At 36.5% G+C, this 21098-nt stretch overlaps 1 protein-coding gene across 8 annotated transcripts in view; it reads left to right on the top strand.

Annotated features, from left to right (window-relative positions):
- MIA2 (MIA SH3 domain ER export factor 2) overlaps positions 1–7249 on the top strand; it is a 100761-nt gene extending 93512 nt beyond the window's left edge. For 6 of the 8 annotated variants that reach the window (XM_029951228.1, XM_029951231.1, XM_029951235.1 and 3 more), the window contains 3 exons: positions 4399–4457; positions 5320–5554; positions 6638–7249. In XM_029951228.1, coding sequence (XP_029807088.1) covers positions 4399–4457; positions 5320–5554; positions 6638–6804 — 461 coding nt within the window. In that variant the 3' untranslated portion in view covers positions 6805–7249. The remainder of the gene's footprint in view (positions 1–4398; positions 4458–5319; positions 5555–6637) is intronic. The other 2 variants (XM_029951234.1, XM_029951230.1) reach the window with 1 other exon arrangement.
- Positions 7250–21098: the final 13849 nt, after the last annotated feature.

Here is a 21098-nt window from a genome sequence, read left to right as displayed (position 1 = left end):
AAAAAAAGGACTAGTAACTTCTACTTCTAATAGCTCTTAAAAAAATTTTTTTTTGATGTTTATTTAATTTTGAGAGAGAGGGACAGAGCATGAGTGGGGAAGGGGCAGAGAGAGAGACACACACACAGAATCTGAAGGAGGCTCCAGGCTCTGAGCTTTCAAGCACAGAGCCAGACATAGGGCTCAAACTCGTGAACCAGGAGATCATGACCTGAGCTGAAGTCGGACACTCAACAGACTGAGCCACCCAGGCGCCCGTACCTCTAATAGCTCTTAAGGCCAAAATCTTTCCTGAAAACTTTCTGGTTTTATGTTCCTTGTTATAGTGTATGTATCCATGACATCTGCGTATGTGTTAATAGTTGGTTCGGGCATTATTGTAATGGGTTTAATGTATGTACTTCTGATGGCAAATTTTACTCTGTTCCATGATTAATTTTTAACAGTTTTCCAGTCCATTTACATATATCTTGTTTTGTAAACAGGGAGGGTAAGCTAGATATATGAAAATCCATCAGAAAAATAATTTGATGCATGCTCTGTTGCTGGTTTAATCAGTTACCTTATTTAGACATTTCTTACTTACATAGATTTAACTAACATTTACTGAGTAACCTACTGTTTGTTAGGCATTCTTTTCTTTAAATCACCTCACAGAAATTCACTGAAGCTGGGAAATATATATATCCAGTGTGTAAGTCAGAAGTGTTTAACATTAAAAAGATGAAAAGTAAATAGAAAATTAAAATATATTTATTAGTAGAAGGTTTCCTCAGGAAAGGGTATATATTCACAGAGAGGTAGGCATTGCCTATTTGATAATTATAATTGTAGAAAACCAATCTTTTTTGAATAATAAGCAAAGAAGCAGATGTGTTGCCTGGATTCTCTCTTATAATTAAATAAATTCTTTCTAACTTTTTGGATTTTGAGATAGTTTCCCCCCATTAATTCAAATTTTTACTTATTTTTAAACTAATGCTATTTAAAATTTTTTACATGTCCTTTTTTTTGTTATTGAACAATATCCAATTGATCAGATAATTTTTAAGTGCCTACTATTTAGAAAGTATGTATCTGCATATCTGATATGGCAGATAATGTAATTATAATAAGGTGTAGCTTCTGCTTGTAAGAAGCTAGTACTTAAAGACAGAGAAAGAAGTCTATATCTTTAATTAATACTGATCAGAACAGTAAGTTCCACTAGAAAATAATGCTGTGTTCACAGAGAGAACTGTCATCTAGTTGAAGGATCAAGGAAAACTCCATGAAGGAAGTGGCATTTGAGCTGCTTTTGAGGGAGTTTGAAAAACTGGTTGAGAGGTGGGGATCTGTGTCAGTCATGATGAACAGCGTCAGTAAAAACAGAGAAGAGCACACGTCATTGATGAATAATGGTTATAAAGCTGAAATGTTACTCATTTGACAAAGTCTTATGAGGTTAAGTGAATTAATATGTGTTGAAGTATTAGAAAAGTTCTGTATAAACTTTTGTAAAAGTTCTGTCAATGTATAATATTATTGGTTTGTCAGTATATGTCACATGAGAATAGTGACAGTTCTGATTGAAACACATTAAAATCTGACTAGCACTAGTGCTCAAAACATTTGTTGAACGAAACTAAATTATTTAATCTTCACAACGAACCTACGATGTAGCCACTATTGTTTCATTTTATAGATGAAGTAATCAAGACTCAAAATGGTGCTCAGGTAGGAAGTATCAGAGGTAGGACTTGAACTCATGCTTGTCTGTCTCCAGAGCCATGGTCTTGATCCCTAAATGTTATTGAAATGAGATAGTAGTGAACCTAACCTTTGATGCATTAAGCATCTATAGAAAACTTACCATTTGACAGGCGTTGTGATAGTTGCTGTTATTTCAGCAGTGAATAGAGCTCAGCATTCCTTATAGCTTGAAGTCTAGTAAAGACCTATATGCAGTTATACTATACAGTAAGAAAAATAATGAATACAGAATGCTATAGGACGATATGGGACACTCACGAAGATGAGGTATTGGTGTTTCGAATGTGGGATAGTCATAATGATCCTGGAGCACATCCAAGCTGAGAATTAGATATCCAGAATTAGTTGAATGAAAATGATGGCACTAATGTTCTAGGAGAAAGTAAATAGCATCTTTAAAGATGCTATTAAGAGTTAAGACGTCCTAATAAATAATGGCTGCTACCTGGGGTGTGTGAGTCAGGGAATATTGAAACAAGTGGTGAAGAGGTTAAGTAGTGCATAGAGTTCTTAGGGCCTTGCAAACCTGGTCAAAATTTGGACCATATTCACAGTGTAATGGGGACACATTAAAGGATTTAAAAATGCGAAATAATGTAATCAGATCTGTAGCTTAGAGAAATTACTGTAGTTGTATTATGTGAATAGATTGGAGGGAGCAGTCAAGACTAGACGCAAGGTAACTTTTTAGGAGACTGTGACAAGAATCTACATGAGTGAGGGTGGTGATTTGGCAGAGAGGAGAGATAGATGTGAACAGACATAGAGAAAATAGAATTGGGAGGATTTAGGACTGAAAGCATGTGGGAGTGCGGGGGAGAAAAGGAGTCTTGCCTCATGGCAGGTTCCTGGCTGTGGCATCTGGGCCGTTCATTGTTCTGAGACAACAAGGAGCAGCAGAACATTTGACAGGAAAGATTAGAAGTTACATTTTGAACTTAAAAAATTAGCAACACCTGTGATCACTTGTATGCCTATTTAAGTAGGTGGTTCAAGCTTTTAGGTCCTAAGGGAAACATCTAGATTTGAATTACACATCTGGAAGTCATTATTAGTATACATTAAATTAAAGCTGTAGGAGTGGATGGGATTTCTCAAGAGAGAATGAAAGAATTGGGCTGAGGTAGAACTCTGAGAAGACCACCATTTAAGGGTGGTCAGAGGTAGTGGAGCCCACCAAAGAGACTGAGAAAGGATGATTAGCAAGGAAGGATAGGGAGAAACAAGGGTACCATCACAAAATTCGAAGGCTGAGAGGATTTAAAGAGGGAGAGAGTAGTCAACAAGGGTGAAAAATAATATAAAATAAGGACTAAAGTGCCTTTTAATTTTCACCTAAGATAATTTTGGTGGAGTAATGGATGTTGTAAATAGATTGAAAGCAGCACAAAATGAGAGGCATTCTAAACAATATATAGAGAACAATTATTGATTACAGAAGAGAAGGGTAGCTGTAGGGGAATTTTCTTTTTCTGTTTCATTTTTAAGTAGTAGTTGGGAGAGACTTGCTAACAGAATGGGTTTAGCAGAAAGGGAGAAGGGCGGTAACAGGGAGGAAGATCTCTGAGGAAGCTGTGCGGCTGGGATTCTGAGCACAAAATCAGGGTCAAAGATCATTCAGAAGAATCCTCTTCCATGATAATAGGAAAGATGACAGAATATAGTTGCTGATACATTCATTTGTTTGATTACAAAAAGTTAAGGGAGTTTCTAAGGGACTAGTGTGGCAGGTTTGAAAAGAATGGAGGTCTAAAGTGCTGAGGAGAAATGTGGTCTGAAAGACACAGAAAGAAGGTTAATCATTGAGCAGATGAAAGTATGGCTGGAAATCCATCAGTTTGGAGCGGTGCCTGTCTGTACATGAATCTGTGGTATATTTTACCCCCAGAAATGCTAAGTTGCTCAGGTATAGGTAGAGTGGAATCAGAGAGTTGGATTTATCTAGGGCTGGAAAATTGTCAGGCACATGTGAAATGAGGCCAGTTGGGTAAGGACATTGATGACTAGATGCAGTAATGGACTTTGACGTCCAGTTTATTAGGGAAGAAAATGAGGAGAGGATGAGACTGAAGAGTTAGACCAGAGGACTGGAAGCTTCAGTGACAAGAACAGGGATAGTGATACGGCTAGGCAAGGCTAGGTGGTCGTCAGTGAAAGGGTTGTTTGAATTTACCTTTTCATAGACTGAGCTGTTATTGATAATAACAAAGTCCAGGAGCATTTATTCCAAATAATGGCTAAGTTCAAATGCTGGTCTGTGTTACCTGGTGGAGGAATTAGGAAGTAGAATGAAAGTGTGAAAAGAAGGAGGAAGAAGAGAGGGAGGGAGAAAAGAGAGGGAAAGGAAGAAGAAAGGGGAGAGGTGCTACCTTCCAAAAATCTCCTTATGATACTCTAACAGCAGGGTTGCTGAGGAACAAGCCACAGAAATCACCACCATGTGCCTTTTCTGAACTTTGAATGTGCCAAAATTTCCAGTGATCTGAAGCTGTTCTTGTGGCCTTAATGCAGTTGCTGGTGTCAGGCTGATTTAGATACTGACAGGGGGAGTGGGAAATATCAGCAATTTGTGATCTGGAGGTATTCTAGGAATGACCAGTTGAATGATGAGTCATGTATTTTAATTGGTTTAACTTTTATGTTTAGATGGGCCAATGTCTTCAGAAATGGAATCCGGTAGAAATGATAGCAAAGACGACCTTGGTGTAAGTATTGAAAGTGGAATTTTATCCAAGTATTCAGGAGCTTTCCAGTCGCTTGGTTTATGAGAATAGACGTTTAGCTACCAGTATAGTTGTTGATATAAAACTACTTCTCCCATGTTGACAAATATGTGTACTTCCTGCATAGCATTATAGCTGTGTCTTTTCTGGATTGTATGCTATGGTGAGAAAGTACAATTTACAGACTAGAAGCTTGAGTTAGTTTACTAAAGTTAGGCAAGAATTTGGATTGTCCCCTTGGATTATTATTTCAATGTTTTAAAGTATATTTTTGTTACTTTGTTTACAATTTTTGCTTTTGGTCACTTTATGTTGAAAGTATAAACTTCCTCTTTTACATGCTTCATAAAGAATGTATATTTTGGTACTCTTCAACTATCCTTTTTCTTTTTTTAAAGTTTTATTTATTTATTTATCTATTTTGAGAGTGTGAGTGTGTGAATAGGGGGAGGGGCAGAGGAGAAGAGAGAGAATACCAAGCAGTCTCCACACTGTCAGTGCAAGCCTAATGTGGGGCTTGATCTCACAAATTCTAAGATCAAGACAGCTGAAATCAAGAGTTGGATGCTTAACCTGCTGAGCCATGCAGGCACTCCCTCTGTTTTATCTTTAGCCAGAATATCACTTTGTTTTGGTTAAAACTGTTTTCTTTTGAGTTAGTATTTGTGATAGCAAAAGTCTGTCTTATGTAGAAAAGTGAATCTTTCTCTGGAGACTATTAAGACTGTCATAGACTGCTTTTTGTTGAGGTGCTTAGGTGCTTTCATTTAAACCCAAGGTTTTCAGGAATAGTATTGCAAATTTGCTGTTGTTTTAATGACTGCCGTATGTCAATTTGTTATAGAATTTAAATGTGCCTGATTCATCTCTTCCTGCCGAAAGTGAAGCAACTGGTCCTGGCTTTGTTCCTCCACCTCTTGCTCCAATCAGGGGTCCATTGTTTCCACTGGATACAAGGGGCCCGTTCATGAGAAGAGGGCCTCCTTTTCCTCCACCTCCTCCAGGAAGCATGTATGGAGCTCCCCGAGATTTTTTTCCGCCAAGGGATTTCCCTGGCCTACCACATCCTCCATTTGCAGGTATGTTTTCTTTCTTTAAACTTAATATGTGTTTTATAGAGTAAATCAAAGATATAATTCTACTTTTTATTCATGTAGTAAATTTTTTCTCACTGCAAGTATTCTGTTATTCTTCCAAATTGGGAAGGTAGCCAGCTATTAGTAGATAGTAATGTGGCTTCAACTTGATTCATCCTAATGATACGGGAATTACTCTATGTTTCAGTAATTGGGAAAATCATTGGCTTTTTGTAGCAATCTTATGTTAGATCACAATTATTTATACGTTATTTGATAGAAACTGGTTACTGCATAAGTTAGTAAAAATAATTACAATGTATATTTTAGCATTAAAATTAGTGGCTAAAGCATTTTTAAAAGTCTTTTTAATAAGTAGGTCCTCTGCAGCCCTACTTATTCAAAACCTAACATATGTTTATTGTGTTTGGACTAATTGTTGAATTTATTGAAATTTTTTCATAGCCTCACATAAGAAAAAAAGCAATGATTTTTTTTGTTTTTGTTTTTATATCTATACATTGCCATTTGGAACTATAGTTTTCTGTAGAATACATACATGGTTACCAAACACTAGGCAGAAGGTTATTATGTGGCTGATGTGGTTATTTTTTCCCCTCATTCCTCCTCTATTTTAGAGTTTAAGGTGAATTGAAGTGAATTTTGGGGAATTCCAAGGCAGTCTTCGATATAACTAAATGTTTTGGGATAATATCCAATTAGAATTGGGAATTACGGATCTGATTTTAAGTCTGGTGAAAATTACATTACATGAAAACTTTTAAAAGTAAAGTTTATATATTTTGAAATTATTTCTGCACTTTTCAAAAATGTTAAGATGTTAGGTTTTTATAGAATGAAGATTGTGTCTAAAATAAATGCTATTCCCTTCAATCCTATGCTGTTGAAGAGAGTATGTTTTTTTCTCAGTGCTGTAAAAATTCATTTGTTAGGTCTAGTAATTTTTTCTGGTGTCAGGTTTTCAATATAAATATAGGTACTATAAGTTATAAGCTAATCATTTATTAGGGCTGTCGTACAGGTGCTTAAAGTTAAAAAATGTCTTTTACCAATCTCTTTGAACAGTGAGAAATGTCTATTCACCGAGAGGTTTTCCTCATTATCTTCCCCCAAGACCTGGATTTTTCCCCCCACCCCTACATCCAGAAAGTAGAAGTGAGTTCCAAACAGGGTTGATTCCACCTTCAAATGAGCCTACTACTGAACATCCAGAACCACAACAAGAAACTTGACAATATTTTTGATCTCTCCTCAAAAGAAATTTTGACTTCTCTCTCATTTTCAGTTTAAGTAACTGCTGTTACTTAAGTAATTATACTTTTGCTCAAATTGAAGCTTAATGGAATTATAATTCTCAGGATAGTATTTTGTAAATAAAGATGATTTAAATATGAATCTTATGAGTAAATTATTTCTGTTTTATTTTATTCTGGATAGTGTAATTATTTTAATTTGATTAATGAATCCACTATCACATAAACAATAATGGGAATTTTATATATGTAATCTTGCAGTTGGGGATGTTTTAGACTCCAAAGATTGTCTTTTTGCCAAGAACTGTATTTACTATGGTTGTAGACAAATGTGAAAGTAACTTTATGCTTAATTAAATAAATTTTAATTGACTTAAAAGACTTGTTTGGTATTGATGATAATAAAATCAGCTAGTTTTCTATAAATACGACTCCATAAGTTAGTTTTTTCACTTTTCCCAATAGCTTTGAGGTTCAAAACTAGTGTTTTATATGGGTTTTGCCCATTTGGTTATCTTACCAAGAATGTACCCTCTTTCTTGGAAGTGGACATGAATGACCAAAAGAGACAGGTTAGTACACTTAAAAGTCATATATATTTTAAAGCTTTACTTATTTTTGAAAACGAGAGAGTACACACAAGCAGGAAGGGGCCAAGAGAGAGAGGGAGACACAGAATCCGAAGCAGGCTCCAGGCTCTGAGCTGTCAGCACAGAGTCCCACATGAGGCTCGGACCCAGGAACTGTGAGATCGTGACCTGAAATGTCATCGGATGCTTAACCAACTGAGCCACAGGTGCCCCAATATTGATTATATTTTAAAGAAAACTGGGATATTGTCTGATGTTAACTTTTCAGAATTTGGATCTTCTTAGTTCACTCAGTAGCTTCTTGTACAATTTTCTTTCTGGCTTGTTTTTCTTTTAATTTGTAAGGTATTTACTGTTTTTAGTGGGGAAAGTTGAAATTCACTATAGGAATATTGCATTTGGACTCAATTTAATATCTTTTGGATGTTTCCTTAACTCAGGTTTGTACTCTATTATTAGTCTTCATGCACATTAATATGATTATGAAAGGAAAGATAATTAAATATAGCTAATAAATATTACAATACTTAATTTGAGAAGTTGGTTGGTTTTAGAAGTTTACTTGGAAGTTTTCTACAGTGCCAAAAGACAGAAGATTAAATACTGTTTTTTTTTTTTTTTTAAATTTACGTCCAAGTTAGTTAGCATATAGTGCAATAATTATTTCAGGAGTAGAATCTAGTGATTCATCCCCTACGTATAACACCCACTGCTCATCCCACAAGTGTCTTCCTTAGTGCCCCTCACCCATTTAGCCCAGCCCTCTACCTGCAACCCCTCCAGTAACCCTCTGTTCTCTATATTTTAGGAGTCTCTTATGTTTTGTCTCCCAGCCATTTTTATATTATTTTTTCTTCCATTCCCTTATGTTCATCTGTTTTGTAAGGATTAAATATTCTTGAACAAAGCAGTCTGTACTGATAATTGGAATCCTTCATGCCAGCATTTCCCCAGATGTTCTGTTTAACACTTCTTATGAGGTATTTCTACTTCCTCTCCATTTTTACCCTTACCTTAGGAAAAAAGTCTAAACAGGCTTCATGAAATGAGTTGCTTGGATACAGTATTATATAGATTGAGGACTATAAAACTATCTTTACACTTTTTGTTTTAAAGGCAGGTTTTAGGGGAAATAGACTATTTTTAAAATGTTTATTAATTTTGAAAGAGTGAGCACAAGCAGGGGAGTGGCAGAGACAGAGAGAGGGAGACACAGAATTCAGAGCAGGCTTCAAGCTCTGAACTGTTAGCACAGAGCTTGATGCAGGGCTCGAACTCACGAACCGTGAGATCATGACCTGAGCCTAAGTCAGATGCTTAACTGGCTGAGCCACCCAGGCGCCCCTAGACTACTTTTTTAAAGTGGAAATTTGGAAAGTCAAAGGGAAAAGAGAAACCGTAATGATGCAGAACATTCCAGTCAAGTGGATCTTTTTTGTTTGCCCCAGGATGGAGGAGACCTGTTTGACTTAAGACGGAAGAGAAGAGAGAGGAGCGGGCAAATCATACATGGGAGAGATGACAATAAAGTGAGGAAGCAAAATCATAGAGGAGGCCAGGAGAACAGTTGAGAGCACGGTAAAAGACAGACTTACTAATTAGTTTGGAATACTTTGGGGTTCCAGAGTAAATGAACATATTTAGCTTCAAAATATTTTTTTAATTAAAGAACTGTAACCGAATGGGAATAAATCAAGTAATAGTGTTTTAGGATGAATAGCAAGTGTTCCCCATTTTTTTCTCTTTTCCAATTATACTTCTTAGTTTCTCTTTTAACTCTTTTCCCCTGTTTAATTCTGGTGATTTTAGAATTTTAGAAGATATGCTTATACCTCTGATTCTTAATTTATCAACTTGATTTATTTATCAGTTTGTGTATTGATTCCTTGCAATGAAAAATTAGGATTTTCCACACACTCTCGCTGTCCACATTCTCCTTTCCTCTTCATTTTTGATATTTATCCAAGTTAAAGTTTTCTGTGTTACCTTTGTAATTTAACATGATTAAACCATTTATTAATACTTTTTTCCTTTATTTCTCTCCCCTCTTCCCTTGCTCTGGTCAAAATCTTATTTTCTCTTAGCTATATATTATATTTTCAGGGTTGCTAATAATAACATGCGTACAAGCATAACCATCTTCTATACTTGGTCTATAGTTGAACTAAAATTCAAAATAAATAGCATTTACATCATTATCATTATTTAAATACTGTTCACTATCAAATTGTATACTAAGTTTACATTTCCTTCTCTGTGAATCCCAATATCATTTCTGGGTCACCCTGAAGAGAATATTGTTAAATATCAAGGTCAATGAATGATTTTTTTCTTATCCCACTCTTTTCCCTGTTTATCAATAATAGCCTAAAATAATGACACATTTTGGGTAACTTTATACGTGGGCCATGTCCTCTCTCTCCCTTCTTTTTTCCCTCCCTTATATTATTTGCATTATCATATGTTAATTAAAAATTTATTCATTTCTTTTCTGTTGGGTGTTTTACTATTTATGTTTTCTTTTTAATAGAATTTTTTTAATGTTTAATTTTTGAGAGAGAGAGAGGGAAGAGAAAGAGCACAAGCTGGGAAGGGGCAGAGAGAGAAGGAGACACAGAGTCCAAAGCAGGGCCCAGGCTCTGAGCTGTCAGCACAGAGCCTGATGCTGGGCTCAAACCCATGGACCACAAGATCATGACCTGAGGCGAAGTCAGACACTTAACCAACTGAGTCACTCGCGCACCCCTGTTTTCTTTTTAAACACTTTAGTCTTGGAGTCCTTTGTCCTCCTGTTGCAAACGAGACTGGCTGATTTCTAGGCCTATGAACAGAGAGAGCCTGCCTTTTTGCTGATTTCTTGGGATTACTTCTTTGTTTCATAGAGTCTCTATCTTGTTGGGGGAATTTTTTTTTTTTTTTAAATTTTTAAGTCTGTTTTACAGGAGTTCACTCTCAAGTTATTTCCTTAAAAAGGATGTAGGGAATATAAAATATGAATCTTCATGCCTAAAATCCCAATCCTCCACTCCCATTTTTGGTGTTAGTTTATATGGTATAGAATTCTAAGTCAGAATTTTGAATACATTGTTCTTTGAATATCATTTAGTACCAGTTAATATCAATATATATTTGTGTGTGTATATATATATATATATATATATATATATATATTTTTTTTTTTTTTTTTAACATCCATTGTTGCTTCTAAGAGGTCTAAGGAAATTTGATTCTGGAGGCGCCCAGGTGGCCCAGTCAGTTAAGCATCCGACTCTTGATTTCAGCTCAGGTCACGATCTCATGGTTCATGAGTTCGGCTCCTCGTTGGGCTCTGTGCTGACGGCACAGTTTGCCTGAGATTCTGTCTCCCCCACTTCTCTCTGTCTCCTCCCTGCTTGCTCCTCTACTCTCTCGAAATAAATAAAAATATACTTTAAAAAACCAACAGATTTGATTCTGTTCTCTTTGATGGTAACCTGATTCTTTTGTTATAAAAATTTTTAGGGTTTTTTCTCTATCTTTGGTGTTCTAAAAATCACAGATTGTATCTACATATGAGACTTTTTTTCACTCATTTCTGGCTAGTCCAGGTCCTCTGAGCAGATTCCATGATGGACTTAGATATTCAAGAGATTTATTGAAGGAGAGCACCTGTGAAGGATTAAGGGGGGGTAGTGCAGAATTAGGTGGAGAGAACCTTTCAGATTGTGATTCATACTGACATCTGTGAGGAGGGAGGAGGGAAGGAAAGCAGAGTGGGTAGGAAGAGGCTCTGATTCCAGTTCAGCTCCAGGAGAGATTTCCTGGTTAGAGGAGTCAGTCCCTCGTTGGGTAGGGATGGCTCTGCTCTATGACCCTTGCATGTTCTGTCCTTAGCTGGGAGCCACGCCGAGAGAGAACCTGGTCTTGGCGTGGATGCTGAAGGTGCAGCAGCTGGAGGCTGGCAGCAGTTCCTCTCTGAAGGCGGGATTTGACTGGGGTACTCCTGCTGCCACGTTGTGTTAGGCACTTAAACTGTAAAGACATGTGTCCCAAAACTCTGTGATCTTTTTTTTTTTTTTTGGTAAGTTCCTTTTCTACTTTTTCTCTCATATTTTTAATCTCTCTCCCTCTTTTTTTCTTTTTCCTGGAAAATTTTCTCAACTATATTTTCCAGTCAATCACTTAACGTTTTTATTTTCAGCAATCATTACTCTTTCAGAGCACTTAAAATTATATTTTGTACGTTTTTCAGAGATCCTGTCCTTTTTGTAAAGATCTAATCTCTTGAATTTCTCCATTGTAAATTAGAGGTTTCTAAGTGTTCTTCTGATTCATCTCTTTTCTCTAGGGTTAATCATTCTGCTTGTTTATCTTGGGCTTTTTGTCCTTACATACCTGGTGAGCCTTGAGTTGTCCATGTTTAACGAGGATGACTGATTAGCTGATTCTGGCTTACACAGAACTCTTTCTGTGTAACAAGGATAGTTTTCTTGTTTGGTTTCTTCCTGGAAGATCTTTGTGTGTTTTAGGGGAGGTGGTGGCAGATGGAGGGTGGGGTGAAGACAGGGTCTGTGACTGACCGGCTTTTCATTAGGATGACAGATAGGGAGCTGGCTAATTGGTTGTAGGCCCTCCAGATACCAGAATTAGAAGGGCTTCGTTTAGGATACCACCATTCACTGTAGAAGTTTTGCTTGTTCCAGACAGCCTAATTTTTTTAGGGAATATCTCTCTAGTATTTTAGCTGGAGACCAATCCTGGGTCACTGCCTTGTGCTTGGGGTTGTGGCAGGGAAATGTTGGTACCAACTTTTAGGTGTTCTTTGTGCAGATACACAAGATCAAGTAATCTCCCTATTTTCTCACTCTTACTCCGGTTCTGTACACAGTATACTAACTGGCTCTGAGCCCGTCTTCAGACTCTATCAGCCATACTGACTCTCAGCCCTTGATAACAGATTCTAGGCTGTCGCTTTCTTGACCTATTTTATCCCCCAACCTAATCCCATCTGTTCCTTTGTCCTCCAGAAAAAATTGAAACCTCATTTGTTGGTGACCTCTTTTATTCTTTTCAGCATTAGTGGGGTCTGTTTCTCTTGTCTCTTCTTTGTGTTTATTTCAGTGGGGCCTTGAGGGGCAGGTGGTATAAAATGCATGTGCCTACTCTGCTACCTTGAAGCTTAGGTTTTCTATTGTTGCTGTTGTCACCACCTGCAAGCATAGTTAAAGGAGAAGGTCCGAGTTCGATAGTGAACTGAGCATTCATTATTTTGGACTGATAGGCAATACGCTTGGACATTTCAATAAAGAGTACTTTTTGGTCCTGGTTGGATAACTTTTCCCTCCAATTTGATCTTCTGGTTTTTTTTTTTCAGTGGAAAATTTCAGTAGAAAATTCAGTAGAATACATGGTTCTATAAGAAAAGTTAGAAAATGGTCAAAAACAGAAGAAAGTCCAAAGTCACCGCCAAAGCAAAATCCCTTTTTTGCATTTATGTTGTTCTTCCTTCAGGCTTTTTCCCCTTCACATATCTTTTGTATTATTGTAATTCCGCGTGTCTATAATTTTATACTCTTAATGGTAATCTAAAATAATTTTTATTAGTCTTTGTAAAATCATTTTTAATGGGTGTTTTACTTTCGTTTTTGTGAATATAGTTGACTATTCTTGCTGAACATTTAAGCTGTTCTTAAATTTTTTTAGAATTTTTAAAGATTTAAATATGATAGTTTAATATCTTTCTGCATAATATTTTTCCCCTGCTAGATTTAGGATACTTTTTCAAGGATATTGCTAAGATATATTTTGGGGCCAGAATTTGGGACTGGGCACAGAGGGTTGTTAAGAGAAAGGGAGATCACATTCCTTGGAACCAGATTAGTTGAAAAAACACATAGTTTTTTTCTTATTAAAGCCAGGCAGTTTGTAGACATGGTTTAGATGATACAGAATTATTTTGTGAGTATAGTTGATTTTTAGTCTGCTTCAGGTGTGATTCAGGGTTTACCATGAATCTATTTAAAAAAGCATCTAGCCTTATCACCTTTGCAAACTTAACTTCCTAATTTTTTTTTCCCAAGTAGCAGCTACTTTGACACTTTGATATGAGTGCTACAAAAGAAATGGTGGGTTTTTTGATGGAGTTTGGGAGTTCTCTGCTAACTGTCTGTAAAGAACACTTAAGCTTACTGCATTGTATTATGTTTCTTGCTTGCAAGAGAAATGCAGCTGAAATGAGTTTGACAAAAATCAGTGCAATGCTGGTTTGTGTAACTAGGAATTTCACAGTTATATCCAGTGACTTAAAGTATGTCATCGAAATGTAGTCTTTCTCTTTTAATCTCTTAGCTCCACTTTTCTGTTAGTTTCATTCCTAGACATATTATCTGTGCATGTCGGTGCCAGTATCTTTAGATTTATATGGATGCTATAGTGTTTAAAATCTCAGGAAGGGAGAGAGCCTTTATTTTGAAATCTCCGCCAAATATCCTGGAGATGGCTCTTAATTTTCTGCTTTGGAGTAATGTCCCATTTCCAACCAGCCCCTTTTGGCTGGGGGATAGTATCAGGAGCTCTCTCCTCTTGTTGGACAGGATAATCCCCATCTGCATTACATGGAATAAATTTTCTATTGGAAGAAGGTTCTATATGGATTGCTGGGCAGGCAGAAACAATAGTGTCTATTACACACAGGAAGGATCTTGCACCTCTTTTCTAGAAAGCTAGTTTTTTTTTTTTAAGGTTTCCAAGTTGCTGTGCAGTACTCACCTTTGTGTGAAAAATGTAAAAAAATGTTGGTACAGGATAGATGTGAAGTATCATTTTCAGAATTCAGGTATTTTTTTGGTAGTAGTTTCTATGTCAATGATCCATGAATTTTAAGTGAACGGAGCATAGTATATACATCCAGTGTAATAGTATGATATGGTTGCTAGAACATATTGAGGATTTAAGACTTTTTTTAATGTTTATTTTGAGAGAGATAGAAAGTCCTAAGCAGGCTCCATGCTGTTAGTGCAGAGTCTGATGAGGGGCTTGCACTCCTGAACTGTGAGATCATGACCTGTCAGATGCTTAACTGACTGAGTCACTCAGGCACCCTGTGTGAGAACTCTTAATTTCTACTCTTTTAATAAATTTCACTTATAAAATATAGTATTATGAACTCTCCTTACCATGTTGTACCTTACTCGTCTTATAACTGAAAGTTTATACCCTTTAAGCAGCCTTTTCCTATTTTCCCATCCCACAACCCCTGACAATGATTATTCTACTCTCTGTTTCCTTTTTCCCACTTATTTCACTTAGCATAATGCCCTCCAGGGTCATCCAAGTTGTTGCAAGCCCTTCTTTTTTAGGGCTGAAAAATATTCCATTGTACATATGCCACCATTTATTTATTTGTCGATGAACACTTACTTTCCACATTATAGTGTCTTGGCTGTTCTAAATAATGCTGCAATGAACATTGGAGTGTAAGTATCTCATGAAGCTACTGATTTCATTTCTTTTGGGTGTATACCCTTAATTGGGATTGCTGGATCATACAGTAGTTTTGTTTTTAATTTTTTGAGGAACTTCCATGTTACTTTCCCATAGTGGCCCTACCAGTTTACATTCCCACCAGTGTGTACAAGCTTCCGTATTATCTACATCTTCACCAGCATTTGTTCTTTTTTTGATAATAGATAACAGGTGTGAGGTGGTATGACTGCAGTCTTTATTTGCATTTCCCTGATGATTAGTGATGTGGAATATCTTTTTATATACTTGTTGGTCATTTGTATGTCTTCTTTGGAAAAAAATGTCTATTGAGGTTCTCTGCCCATTTCTTAATTGAGTTATGTGTTTTATTGCCGTTGAGCTGTAGGAGTTCCTTGTATGTTTTGGATATTAACCCCTTTTTAGATAGTGGTTTGCAACTATTGTTGATGGTTTTCTTTGCTGTACACAGCTGTTCCGTTTGATGTAGTTACACTTATTTTTACTTTTATTGCCTTTGCTTTGGTGTCAGATCTAAAATATTGCATGGCCAGTGTCAAGGAGCTTACCCCCAACTGTGTTTTCTTCTAGGAGTTTTATAATTTCAGGTTTATATTCAAGTCGTTAATCCATTTTGAGTTGATTTTTATGCCTGGTATTAGAGGTCCAGTTTTACTCGTTTGCATGTGAATATCCAGTTTTCCCAGTAATATTTGTTGATGAGACTGTCCTTTCCCTATTGTATATTTTTGGTGATTTAGTGGATAATTAATTCATCATATATAAATGTGTTTATATCTGGGTTATCTGTTTGATCCTTTGGAATATGTGTTTGTTTGTATGCCAGTACTATAGTGATTTGATTATTATAACTTGGTAATATAGTTTGAAGCCAGAAGTGTGATGCCTCCAGCTTTGTTCTTTCTCAAGATTCTTTTGGCCATTTGGAGTCTTTTGTGATTCCATAGAAATTTTAGGATTTTTTTTTTCTATTTCTATGGAAAATGCCATTGGAATTTTGAATAGGAATTGCATTGAATCTGTAGATCACTTTGGGTAGTATAGGCATTTTAAAAACATTAATCTGAAAACATTAGTTTGAAAAATTTAGATCTGTTAATTCGATGACCTTTTGGATTGTAAGATGTCAAAATAGTCTTGATTTTACTAATTTAGTAGAAAACATGATCGGGTCAGTTAATTAACAGATCATATTTTGGTCCCTTATAAATAGTATCTTAGCTTTGTTTATATATATAAATATAAATATAAAACATCTAAACATATATAAGTATATATAAATATATAATTAGTATCTTAGCTATGTTTATATATGTGTAATGTTTATATATATGTTTATATAAACAGCTAAGATACTAAAATATATTTATAAACATAAACATAAATATATATAAGTATATATTTAGTATCTTAGCTATGTTTATATATTTATAAATATAAATATAAATACATATATATGATGTCATGAAACTACATCAAACTAAACATACATACATGTATGTATATATTCATTTCCAGGTAAGTAGAGTTCTTAGCTTCCAGAAATAATTAACAGTTACAAGGTAGTAACTAATTTTATCCTTCCTGTCTCTTGCTAGTAGGTAGGCTAACCATATACTAACTGTATAATTTTTCTTATTAAAAATAAGAGTAAAATAAAATTATATAGATTCTGTAGTTCCTTTACATTTTCAGATCTTTTCGCACATAACACACCACACTTTATATGTGCTAGACTTAAATTCATATGCCTCCTGCATGAATTATTCTGTTGCTTTGTAAGTCAGTAGAATTGGTGAATATACACACACATATGCTGAAATATACCAAGGGTGGTTAACACAATTCAAGAAATACAGCAAGAATACTGGACATGGAGAATATGGAACTTCAAAAAATATAATATCTGTGTATTTGAAAAACTATTTTGAAAAACTATTGTCTGCCAAATAACAGTATTAAGAGTGTTAGAAGTTGTATAATATAGGGTATATATGTGGGTTCAAATTTTGCTCTACCACTGACTAGTTTTATGACCCTGGACAAGATTCTTTTAACTTTTTATATAGATGTTCTGAAAAGAATATGCTTTCCTATTGATTCAGGGTCCTGACAGATCTCTATCACTGCCATGTATTTCAAGCTTACTACAGGGATATTTGAGTCTGTTTCAGGTTCCTCCACAAATGGCTTAAGATGAATTACGTTCTATTTTCAGGTATACAAACTTCTGTTCCTTTTCAGAGTCACGCCTTTCCTCCACATCTAATCTGCTGCCCTCTGAGAAACCAGAGTAACAGTCTTACTAGAATTATTCTGGAAGTAAGAATAAGCGAGCTAAAAGGAAGTGGATGTGGTTTTTCTGATGGGATGCTTTTCAACATTAGTGCAGGGAATAACTTGTTCCCACAAGAATTTTTTGGTTTTTTGTTGTTGTTTTATTTCAGAGACAGGCTGAGCATGTGTGTAGGGGAGGGGCAGAGAGAGAGAGAGAGAGAGAGAGAGAATCAATCCCAAGCAGGCTCTGTGCTGTCAGCTCAGAGCCTGATGCAGAACTCCATCCCATTACCCAGGGATCATGACCTGAGCCAAAATCAAGAGTTGGTTGCTCAACTGACTGAGCCCAAAGGTATTATACTTACTTCTGGATCCTTGGCTATATATGTACTCCAAGTAGCTGAAGTTGTTTTATTTAATGCCTGTGTTAAATAAGAATTACTCTAATGACAATTGTGCTTTAAATAGAAATACTGACTGCAGAGACATATTAAAACATTGTGCCTACAACTAACTTAGTCTTTAAATTCTCAGTAGAGATTTGAGCCTCTTTCATCTTACTGTGAGGGAGTGGTAATATTCTGTCTTGCTTTGGTCACATTTTAGACTCAACCAGAATCATGAGTAGAGTCAATAGTAAACATGCATTAATTGGTAATTTGGATCATACTGATGTTTTCAATTATAAATATTTTAAAATACAGACAAGAAAGAACAAAATAATATAATGCCCTTTTACTTACTGCCTAGATAGAACAAACTTAACATTTACTGTATTTTTTTTTTCAAGAAAAAATTTCCCAGATGCAGTTGCCCTCATGCTCATACCAATTCTTGCTCTCATGCCCCAGAGGTGAATGCTCTTGTGAAGAGGATGTGGAATTTTTTGTTTTTCCACTTAAATGTGTTTATGTATAATATGATTTATTTTTCTTGCCTTTAAAAAATATGCATCAATACCATCATTACATATATCCTTCAGCTGTTGGCTTTTTTTCACTCAATATTATTTTGAGATCATCCATATTAATACATATAGATCTAGTTAGTTCTTTTTGACTGCTGTATAGTATTCCACTCTGGATATGCACAACAGATTCATTCTGTTATTAATGGATATTAGGTTGCTGCTGATTTTTCTTTAAACATTTTTTAAAATATTTATTTTTGAGAGGGAGACACACACACAGTGTGAGTTGGGGGAGGGTCAGAGAGAGAGGGAGACACAGAATATGACGCAGGCTCCAGGCTTTGAGCTGTCAGCATACAGTCTACCATGGGCCCTGAACTCAAACTGAGATCATGACCTGAGCTGAAGTGGCCACTTTAACTTACCGAGCCACCCAGGTGCTCAATTTTTCATTGTAAATATGTAGAAATAAGCATCTTAGTATTTGTTTCTTTGTCAGATAAGCAGTAGTTCTCTAGAGCTGTAGTTTTCAAATGGGTACATCCCTCTGAGTGTGCAAAAAATTTCCAAGTTGTATGCTTATGGGAAAGTTGCCAGAATTTTACTTTCAGTGTGTGTTCTCTTTCAGAACTGTTCTTCCCAAGGATGAACTTATGAAAAAGATGCAGGTTCCTCTTCCCACCCTCCCTTTTGCAGTTATTCTTCTCCCATTTTACAAAAGAAACACATACCTTTAATGTGGATCTAATCTCACTATGATATGTCATACTGAGGTGTACAAACCTCTGGAACTCCAAAGAGACTACCTGAAATATTTGTCAGTGCTGACAGAGTAAATGATTCAAATGATTTCTTTCAATTGATTGCCTTATCTAAAGTAATATTTTGTATTTAAAACCTTTTCCTGCTAAAAAATTTTTTGTAATGTTTATTTATTTTTGAGAGAGACAGAGCATGAGCAGGGAGAGAGGGAGACACAGACTCGAAAGGAAGCTCTAAGCTCTAAGGTGTCAGCACAGAGCCCAGTGCAGGCTCAAACTCACAAACCATGAGATCATGCCCTGAGCCTAAGTCAGATGCTTAACTGACTGAGCCACTCACGGGCCCCCAATTTTTTTTTTTTTAAGTAAGCTCTATGCCCGATATGGAGCTTGAACTCATGACACTGAGATCAAGAGTCAATATGCTCTACTGACTGAGCTAGCCAAGCACCCCTAAATTAATTTTTGATACTTCATTGTGTTTTGTCTTACAAGTTTAGGACTTTGAAGAATGAGAGCCATCGCTACAACAAAACTCTTTGTCCTCCCATCTCCTTTTTTATGGGGAAAAGGTGATTCAGTACTTGTGTTTATAAACATGAAAAATAGGTAATAGAATTGATGTTGGACCTGACTCATCTGAGGAGCAAGTGACATCCATCCATGGGGTATGAACTGACTGGGGGATGAAAACAGACCGAGCCTCATTCATGAAGTGTCATTCTGGGGGCCTGGCTGGCTCAGTTGGTAGAACGTGCAACTCTTCACCTTGTGGTTGTGAGGTCAAGCCCCCCGTTGGACCTGGAACTTACTTAAAAAAGATACAGTTCTGATAAGTTATACGAATTTAAATGTATGTTAAAATTTTTGATTAATTATGCATTTATTATGTATAAAAGCTAAATGTAGGAGAAAGATTTTAACACAGCTTTCTGAAAAAATTTTACATGTTAAATGATATATATATGTATATATGTTAAATGTTCAGTAATTTTTGAGAGAGATCGAGAGTGAGCAGGGCAGGGGCAGAGAGACCGAATCCCAAGCAGGCTTCTCATTGCCAAGCAGGGCTTGATCCCATGAACTGTGAGATCATGACCTGAGCTGAAACCAAGAGTCGGACACTTAACTGACTGAGCCACCCAGACATCCCTATATATATTTTTGTTGCTGAAACTAATCCATGAAAAACTAATTAGCAAATGTATATTTGTATAAAAGGCTGCGGGATAATTGGAAAGGTTATATAGCAGTCTGGGTGAAATCAGGAGACAAACCACACAGTAAACAGGGACAAGTTTGGAGTGAGGGTATTCAGCCTTTCTTGTCCCATCCCCTGGGACAGCAGAGAAGTTCCCTGTCCATGCTGCACGTGGGGAGCAGGCAAACAGCAACCGGCGTGAGTGGGAGTCAGGGTGACAGAGATGGGAGGCTTTCAGAGCCCATGGGTGGGCTGGGCAACGGCAACCCCATGAGTGACCCTTGGGATCAGCACATCCAGTGTGCATGCGCTCTGGGTGGGCAGTGAGAGTCCAGGTGCTAGCGCAGGCAGGAGACTTTCAAAGCATGTGGGCCATGCAGCTGTTCTAGTTTCTGTGTCAGGAGGGCTGAAGGAAGGTCAGGCCAAGGCTGTAAGGCCACAGAAGCACTGTGTCTGGGCCCATGGTTGGGGCAGGCTCCACTGCAAATTTTCACACCCAGGCTGCCCATGCTGGCTTGCCTGGGGAACGATGGGGGAGTCTTTCTGCCATGCCTTGCATGGCCTTTAGTAGGAAAACTTAACAGCTTGCTGATTTTAAAAGTGCACTACTTAAAGGAGTTCCGTTATTGGAGAGGGTATATTGAACAGTGCATTCAGAGCTGAGGCAATAAATTGATAACTGACACAATATATGAGTTTAAAGAGAAAAATGAATAACAAAAATTTCAAACGATCAAGAGGTTATTGCATTTTCTAAACGGATGGGTGGAAGTAGGTACTGAATTCCTTATGGCATTCAGGTCCCATTATATACCTATTTTAAAATGATGCTTATGATTTAAATTGTTACTGTTTATATCCACCAAGATGATGACCAGTTTTATATGTTTCACTTTTAAAAATGTGCAAGAGTTTTTCAAAACTTCTTTAGAGTTTTTAGGGCTGTGAGAACAAAAAAGATCAAAGATGTGGTGTTAGAGACTGTATCTAGAAGTGACGTTGCTGGGTCATAGGGCAAAGGCAATTTCAACTTTACGAGATACTGTGGATTT

The sequence above is a fragment of the Suricata suricatta genome, chromosome 9, assembly GCF_006229205.1.
Source record: "Suricata suricatta isolate VVHF042 chromosome 9, meerkat_22Aug2017_6uvM2_HiC, whole genome shotgun sequence".
NCBI classification, from domain to species: domain Eukaryota; kingdom Metazoa; phylum Chordata; class Mammalia; order Carnivora; family Herpestidae; genus Suricata; species Suricata suricatta.
Note: the sequence above shows the minus strand (reverse complement) of the source record. Positions and strands in the feature narration are given on the sequence as shown.